Below are 9198 nucleotides of genomic sequence, written 5' to 3'. Positions count from 1 at the left end.
CGCAACTAAAGCGCAACCAAAGCGCAACTAAAGCGCAACCAAAGCGCAACTAAAGCGCAAGTCAAAAAGCGCAACTAAAGCGCAACCAAAGCGCAACTAAAGCGCAACCAAAGCGCAACTAAAGCGCAAGTCAAAAAGCGCAACTAAAGCGCAAGATGACGCGGCAAATTTTTATTGGCTGTCCGAACTTATCTTTTGGCTCCGGTCACCTGACCCAATAATTTGCCGAACCGAGCAGCCCCTTTAATCCCCAAGCTCACTATCTCAACTCACTCCAAAACTCAGTCTCACCTCAGCCGACTCAATCCCAACTCAGCCGACTCAATCCACTCAACCCATCATCTCCTCATATATTCATTTACTTAATGCCCAACTCAACCTAACCCACTTACTAGACTCAGTCCACTCAACTGAGTCCACTCAGCCTACCCTACATAACACTCACGATGCTTGTGGCGAGGGGGATAAAAAAATATTTTTTTATATAAGTACCCCCGAACGCTCACGTAAAGGGGGGAAAATTGTGCTCTTTCTAACTTGTGCTCCAAACCCTTAAACACTAACGTAGCAGGCGGGGATAAAAAAATAATTTGCAACCGCGGTGTCATTATGACATCTACATGAAGCTCTCACGTAGCGTCGAGGGTAAGGTTGCCTCTTGGTTTTTTCCCTAAACAGGGGAGATGCCGGGAGGTTGCCGAAATTTTGATCGAATATCCAAGGACTTGGAACTATGCTCAGAACTCAAATCAAATGACTAAAGAAGAGCTTGAACTTAAATAAATGAAATTGAATCCTGAACCATATGAAAAAAAGCTCAAATTCAAATGAACTTGATTGAACTCATGGAATTGATATTTGAGCTTGAACGAACTCAAAGGACAACAGGTGACATGCATTTGAACTTGAACTCAAACAGAGGACTTGTGGACACAAACTTTTGACATTGAACTTGAACATGCTTTTGAACATGAACATGAACTTGAACTAAACTCAAGGAATTGAGCTCAAAGTGACAAGAAGACTTGAACCCTTACAAAAGACTCGGACATCAAATTTGACTGCAAGGGGCATGAGTTCAACATTGAACAAATGAAAGTGAATGAGCATCATCTAATGTCTAATAAAAGACTTATAAGTTTGCAAATAATAATGTCAAACAAATGCAAAAACATGAAGCTTATGGTAAAATAAGAATATGATCATCATGTACTTGCAAGCATTTGTCAGCTAGAATCAAGAAGGGCATATGAGCAAATTCAAATGTATCGAACAATAATACATTCAACAAAATATGCATGAATGTCAACAATTAGATGGGAAACTCATGACATATGAAGGACACAATGAATGTGATTTATTCATAAGGAAAGATCAGTTGGGGGATACAACAATATGCTTGCGATCAATCCATAGGATCTAAAGAAAATTGCAAGAAATTCTCATATTGGTTGGAATACAAATTGACAACCAATAACAATGTTGATGCTATCATTCACATCACAAACCAGATGATGATTAACCCATAGCATTTATCCTGATCATCCAAATGAAGGTAAGCATATGAACAAGAAATATAAGACGAATGAAGAACAAGCTCTTAAAGGTTATGCAAACAAAGAATGATAGAGTCGAGATATCTCAAGCTATTCAAATGAGGTGGTATCCAAGCAATGACCAAAGATTGAATGAAAGATATGCAATAAATGTCAGATGTTTATGTCATTAGCAACACTGTAACATAATCATATACATTCAATTTTGTGAGCAGTGGAATGAACTCAAAGCATAAGCAGTAACTCTGTTCACAACAAGTGCTGAAAGATGTCATACCATATATGAAGGTCACTTGTGAATACAAATATACACATTAAACTATTCATGAATGGTGATGAGGGAGATCCAATGAATGCTACATCACCTTAACGGTCCATAACTGGTCAATATTAAGTAACTACATTGATCTGTTAAGAGCAACGGGTTATGATACTACAACAAATGCAGATCTTTGTGATAAAGCAGGAGTTTAGTTAGTGCACTATAATATACCTGCATAAATCATACAAGTAGTGCACGACAGTCTACCTGTATAGAACAACGAATAACTCAATTTAGAAGCTGTTATGCCATGCCACCTGATCCGTAACCCTCATATTAGCGGACAAAAGGCGTGTATAAGCTCTTAAATGAAATGTTGTGCATTCAAACGACAATTATCTGCATAACCAAAATATGATAAAATACCCCTGCACATGCACTATAAATTGTATACACATAGGTACACTAAAAGGGATAAATGCAATCACAAAACTAGCAAGGGCCCCGGCAAGCGTGTTATTGGTACACGCATGACGTTTATAGATGTTGTCGGGTTATCAAATCTGAACGATCCTCCTAGGCAAGTAAATAGGAGTTGACAAGGTTTAGTCAATAACTATAAATGCCCCCAAACACCAGCATGGGCCCCGACGAGCGTGTTATTGGTACACACGTGACGTCTAAGGATGCTGCACGGGTCGATAAGTAAATTCAAATTTTAACCTGATCCTTTTATGCCTATCAATAGAAGTTGACAGGGTTCGAACCATCAGACAAATACACCGTTGTGGCGACCGATATATTTATTCTAATACATTCATATTAGGCTTTCAAGGCCTATAATCAAGAGAATTCATTAACAAATGCATAAATCATACGAAACCCGATCCTTTATCACAAGTTGATAAGACCGACAAGGTTCAAGCTTTAAATGAAAGTGACCCCAAATACTCCGATGATGACCGTGTTGAATGTTTATCTAAATCGGAGGGGTTCACAAATAATTTAAAAAGTCTTTCTAGCTCCATTAAAATCCAAATACTCAAAAATTCCAAAATCATCAAAATAAAAAAAAATATTTAAAAATTAAAATAAATCCATTGCCACTTAAAGCAAAATCCATCCATCCTCCACAACAGTTTGCCGGGGTGGACAAATTAAAATTTACTTCAGCTCATATGGGGCCAAATGCTTAGTCGAAAATATCACTATGATCCATTCTCAAACAATCTCCTGCCGGTAAGGACGTGGTACATGTCCTCTAACATACGGTTTTGTGGCCAAATGGCACCGTAGGATAAACAGTTATGACACGGGCCCTCTAAACAAAGTGGTTTTGCTGCCAAATGGCACCACGAAATACCGGTTATGGCTAGAGCCGATATGCTCCTTATTGACATCAAATCCTTGAGATATGAATCAATAGAATATGATCGATAGGGCACAAAGCCCTTTGTTAGTAAGGTGGATTCAAATTTGTCCCGTTAGACAAACATTCACCCAGGGTCTATAAGGTACCCTTGGATGAAGTAACCCATGGCTGCCGACAATGATCCTTCTGTCAGGTTGGGTCGACTACCTCCTTTGACTAAGTAGACCAGGGTCCATGATGGCCCGGGTCGAATAAACCATGAGATCTTGATCGGGTCCATCATTCATTCCCCCATCACCCGCTTTAAGTGCAAGATGGTGCAATTTCTATTTTAAATATCAAACTTCCCAAATATTTTAAACCAAATTTCCTAATTTCCAAACTTCAAAATCTCAAACCGATGCTGCTACTATATGCCAGATAACATGTATCTCTACGTATCTGATTGACGACTAGCCTTAATCAAAAGTTCTCTCTCGTGATTGGGAGAGATAATTAACGATAGGGGCTTGCACCTATAGGAAACCAGAACTTAGATCATAAAGTCCTCACAAAATGAGGGCGAAATCTCTGGGTAGTGTTTTATCTACAAACCCATCTACCTTCCAAAATTTACCCCGAAACTTATTCCGTTAAAACTCCACCCTCGCTAAAGAAAAGCACGTCAGAGCGGGCGGAGGCCGGGGCAGAATTTTCGGAGCTCACATCCTTACAACAAAAATCTTTGCATATTGAATACGTACAAAGTATGTAAGTCTATCTATTCAAAACAAAACTCGGTTTTTCTTGCTATTTTTAGAGTAAAATAATGTTATCTTCTACTGATAATACTTCTTATTAGAAAACAGGAAGAAAAGTTTAGCGGTCCAGTGGATCATCTTATATACTATATGCTTACTCAAATAGTAATTTTCTGGAAAAGCTTAGAAAGTTTGTGAAATATGCGCATCAACTAAGACATGTAGAGCCATGGAGGATTACGATGCCATGAATCTCATAATCATCCAATAAGTTCTAATAGAAGTTTTTAAAAAACAATACTTTCATGAGAGCAAAGGAGGAAAAAAAAAAAAGGATTTTTACCCTGCCATCCTTGGCTGGAATCGAAGCTGGATTCCTGGTGGCCTGAAAAAGGAGAAAGAACAAAAACATCTCCCATGGTGCTTATTGCCCCTCTTTCTTCTCCTTTAGTAGCTGAAGAGCAAATTTTTTTTCCTAGAGTTGTACTTATTAGTATGGCATTTATTATTGGAGGATTTGCATATTCACCTATGATATTTATTTGCGTACTTCAATCCAAATCACTCAAAATACTTTATAATGCAATTTTATTGAAGAGTCTTGGGGACCATTTGGTTGTTTAGACTTGGAAGACTAGTAAAATGAACACACCCTTCTTTTTACTTTTTGAATTAAAATTCTAATTATTAGGATTTTGAATAATAATTTCAATGAATTGAAAAATCATATAATATGCAATTGATGTTTCATCTAGCTTCAAATTTTTTTCTACAATATAATTGGAGTCTAATTAACCTCTTAAAATAGTTCGAAATTTTCCAAATTTATTTGACATTTTAATCAATTAAAACAAAGAAAATATTATTTTTTAAATTAAAAAATAAAGAATTTTATCATAAGAGCATTTTTAAAATTCCTTATAATTAAAATTAAAATTTCATTATATTTGGAATAAGGCTAGCTCACATAAAAAATATTAGAAAATACTTTAAAAAAATGACATAAAAATCACAAGAAATCCCTAGAGCAAGATTTCTCTTAAACCTAGCTCCAAAACCTATTGACATAGAAAAAAACAATAAAAAAAAAAACAAGCCTTTGAATAAGATAGGGTTATAGAAAATAAAATTCTTACAACACCATAGCAATATATCTTTGTTCTTTGATTCTTTATTCTTAAAATTACATAAAAAGATTTTATAATACATTTTTTTACTATTTTTAAATTTATTTATAAATTAAAATTATTAATATTATACATTAAATATAATAAAACTATCACTTATTAATTTTTAAGTTTATTCTAATCAAAATTGGCCTAATTTCTTTTTCCTCAAATCATCAGTCCTTGGAATTCCACGGCCTGTCCTTATATATTATTAATAATTCTACAATGCTAGTAGTATAATAATGCTAGTAGTATAATTATTAATTATTTCCTCTTTCTCTTTTCTTTGAAGGACAGACCCTGTAAAAACTTTTATTTGATCCGGTGACCTGATGTAGAGCTACGTTTGGCGAGCACTGAGATCGCGCCATGTAGCAGGTACAAAATCGCATATCCGACCCAACGAATAGTGGGTATGTCGCACATGCATTTTTTAAATCCATGACAACCCAGTATTGCTAGATATTGCTTGGTATTGCTAGGTATTTGTTGATTTTGCTCGACAATAATGAGAAATACCATTATGTGAAGACAAATACCGAGCAATACCACTCGGTATTGCTTGGTATTGCTTGATATTGCTCGATTTTGGTCTTCACATAGCGGTATTTTTCGTTATTGCCAAGCAATACCTAGCAATACCGAGCAAACACCGAGTAATACCTAGCAATACGCGAACATAGCATTCCCGGGTTCCGGTCCGGGTCAAGTCGTCGGGCCGGACCTAATAATTGTTCACCTTGTAGACTTCTAGGTTGTTCAGCCAGTTGCCACAAATGATTGGTGTATTTAATACCAAAAAATTAAAAATAAAAATGTGAGAGTGAAAAATTATGACGGGCTGTTCAAATGAAAAATAATTAAGATTAGATATAATTTTTTTAATATATCATAAAATTTATGTAATATTAGTTATCTATTTGCTATATTATTTTAAAAATATATTTAAAATTTATAAAACTTATCTTAATTAAGTAATTAATCAAAATATCTTGATATAAGTTTTTTTTTTTTCATTTTTAAACCTATTAGTGGTTGCAGGTCAAAATACTAAGTTATGTGTGCAATTATGAATTATTCGGACGAGTCAATGCAGAAGTCTCTTGCGATCTATTCCCCTCATTTTTCATATTTTGATAGGTGGGCCATTTTTTGCAAACAGCATGTCAGGTTAATCGGAAATTAATACGTATTGATTTAAGTACTTAAATTAATACGTGCAGGTTAATCGGAAATTAATAATCAAAATAAGTTATTAAAGTAACAATTAATTAAACTATATTATTAAATTAATAATTAATTAAAATAAATTATAAAAGTATTAATTAATTAAAATAAACTATAAAATTATTAATTAATTAAATTTCAAATAAATGAAAAATCTACCGGAAAAGCCACCGAAAATTCTGCTCGAAAATTTGTCGAAAATATTTTAAAGTAATCCATCAGAAATCCGCCGGTAATGGGCAATTTTGCTGTAGTTATCCCTCATTGACTACAGTCCTTCCAACCTCCATTGCTCATCTATAATGACAGTTCTGACCACTATCACTCGACTATGATCCCTCTGATCCTCGTCACCCATCGATAATGATCCCTTAGACCACTCTGGCCTCACCTGACAACGATCCTTCCAACCTTCATTATCCACCAACTACGGGCCTTTCCAACCATTGTTGCTTGATGGCAATCATTTCAATCTCCATCAACTGCCAACCGTAGTCCCTCAGCCACCGTCACTCGACTACAATCCTTCTAACCTTCGCCTTTCATCTATTATAGTCCCTTCGACTACCATTGTCTAAATATGGCCTTCGGACCTCTATCACTTGCCGACTTTTCTAAGCAAAGGTTTATTAGGTTAGTCCTTGATTGAGTTCTAATTAAGCAAGCTCTATGGTGATGTTATGGGTCTTATACATATCTATTATGTCATAAATATATAATTGATCCTCTAGAGGCGGGGGGGGAGATCTAAATTCTAAAAAACCACCAAGAGAATTGATTATAGGAAACCTAAGAGAGGTGTTAAAACTAGGCTTGGATTAATAAGGAGTCAAATCATCAGCCTTTATTTTCAACTACTAACCCACTATATGATAGGCACTTTCTGATGAATTTTGGATATTGTCCATGCCAGAAGAGTTAAACAATTTGTAAGAAAAAAGTTTGGGAATTAACTACAAGGCAAAAATCAAAGTGTTGTTGGAACAAAATGGGTTTTCAAAAATAAAATGAATGACTCAAGATAGTCATTAGAAATAAGGCTAGATTAGTTGCTAAGGGTTATAATCAAATTGAAGAATTGATTTTGGAGGAGACTTTTGCCCCTGGTAGCAAGACTTGAAGCAATTAGGGTTTTACTTGCCTTTGCACTTGTTTTAAAGTTTTAAATTGTTTCAAATGGATGTCAAAAGTGCCTTTCTGAATGGTATTATGAAGAAGATGTTTATGTAGAACAACCTCCTGGATTTGAAAATTCAAAAACCAAATCATTTTTAATGTTAAAAAAGGCATTATATGGATTGAAACAGGCACCTAGGGCTTGGTATGAGAGATTGAGCACTTTCTTACTTGAAAGATCTTTTGAAAAAGGAAGTGTGATACTACTCTCTCTTAAAGAAATTTTTGAAAAGAAATACTCATTGTTCAAATTTATGTGGATGATATCATCTTTGGATCTACAAATAAATCTTTTGTGATGATTTTTTTCAAATACAATGAGTAGTGAATTTGAAATGAGTCTAATGGGAGATTTAAATTACTTTCTAGGCTTTAACATCAAGCAACTTGAGGAAGGTACATTTCTTAGTCAAACCAATATATTATTAAAGACATCCTCAAGAAATATGAAATGGACAATGCTGAACCTGTTAGTACACCAATGAGTTCCTCAATTCAGTTAGATAAGGACCTTAAGGGAAATCTATTGATCAAAAGAAATATAGAGGAATTATTGGATCTTTGCTTTACTGACTGCTAGCCGACCATTATGTTCGGGTTTGTTTATGTGCTAGATTTCAATCGATCCAAGAAAGAATCACATTTGACAGCAGTGGAAAAGGATTTTTAACTTACTAGGAACTCAAAACTTAGGAATTGGTATCTAGTTTAGCTGTTCATTTGAAATATATTGGTTATTCAGATTCTGACTTTGCATGCTGGAGATGGATAGGAAAAGCACTTTGGAACATGTCAATTCATTGTAATTCATTAGTTTCTTGGTCCAGTGAAAATAAAATTCAGTAGCCTATCTACTGCAAAAGCAGAATACATTGCTTTAGGGTAGTGTTGGCACAAGTACTTTGGTTAAAAAATAGTTTGATGAGTTTAGGATTATCTGTAGGCATCTATTCCAATTTATTGGACAATACTAGTGCTATTTGCATTTCCAAAAAATCCTATTCAACATTCATAGAACCAAAACTAGCATAGAATAAGACATTCAAGATTCATTATGGATCATGTATCCAAAGAGAAACTAACTAACACATGTTTCAACTGAAAATCAACTTGCAGACATTTTATACAAAACCTTTAGCCCTTGATACTTCAGTACTTTAAGAACAAGGCTAGGTGTTATTGAATTCAAATGCCTAAACAAAATGTCTTTGCAACATTGATGTTATGTTTTGTTTTTGATTTTTGTGAATTTTTGTGTGTTTTGGAATGAATTTGCGTTTTGAGTGTAATTTTTATTGTATGTTTTTACGTGTTTTTATAGTTTTTTGATTTTCTTAAATTAAAATTCAAAAAATTCAAAAAATTGGAGGAAATCGTCCGGACGACTTTTGGTTCATACGGGACGATGTGTGAAAAGTTGGTTTGCGGCATTTTAACCGTTTGAGAGCAGTTTTGTAATTAAATCGTCTGTAGATATAAAATATCGTCAGGACGAACCTTTTCATTTTCTCAAACGTCGGGACGATTGAATGCAGCGGTTGAGTGGATAAGACAGTTTTTAATATGGATTTCGTCTGTACGGAAAATTTTTTGTCGCAGACGACATATATCATTTCAGTGTAGGAACGGTTTTCAAAAGACATTTAAAATGAACTAATTTTGATCGTCTGTACGAACTTTTTGTTCGTATGTTACG

The 9198-nt window shown here is 34.6% G+C and overlaps 1 protein-coding gene across 6 annotated transcripts in view; it reads right to left on the bottom strand.

The window, feature by feature from the left end:
- The window catches only part of LOC110098435 (oligopeptide transporter 1), a 9255-nt gene extending 4804 nt beyond the window's left edge, over positions 1-4451 (bottom strand). For 4 of the 6 annotated variants that reach the window (XM_020825271.2, XM_020825272.2, XM_028698171.1 and 1 more), the window contains exon 1: positions 4274-4450. In XM_020825271.2, the coding sequence (XP_020680930.1) occupies positions 4274-4349 (76 nt within the window). In that variant the 5' untranslated portion in view covers positions 4350-4450. Of the gene's footprint in view, positions 1-4273 lie in introns of all 6 variants that reach the window. The other 2 variants (XM_028698156.1, XM_028698167.1) reach the window with 2 other exon arrangements.
- Between the last annotated feature and the right edge of the window lie 4747 nt (positions 4452-9198).

Source organism: Dendrobium catenatum, unplaced genomic scaffold (assembly GCF_001605985.2).
Source record: "Dendrobium catenatum unplaced genomic scaffold, ASM160598v2 fragScaff_scaffold_123, whole genome shotgun sequence".
NCBI classification, from domain to species: Eukaryota; Viridiplantae; Streptophyta; class Magnoliopsida; order Asparagales; family Orchidaceae; genus Dendrobium; species Dendrobium catenatum.
Note: the sequence above shows the minus strand (reverse complement) of the source record. Positions and strands in the feature narration are given on the sequence as shown.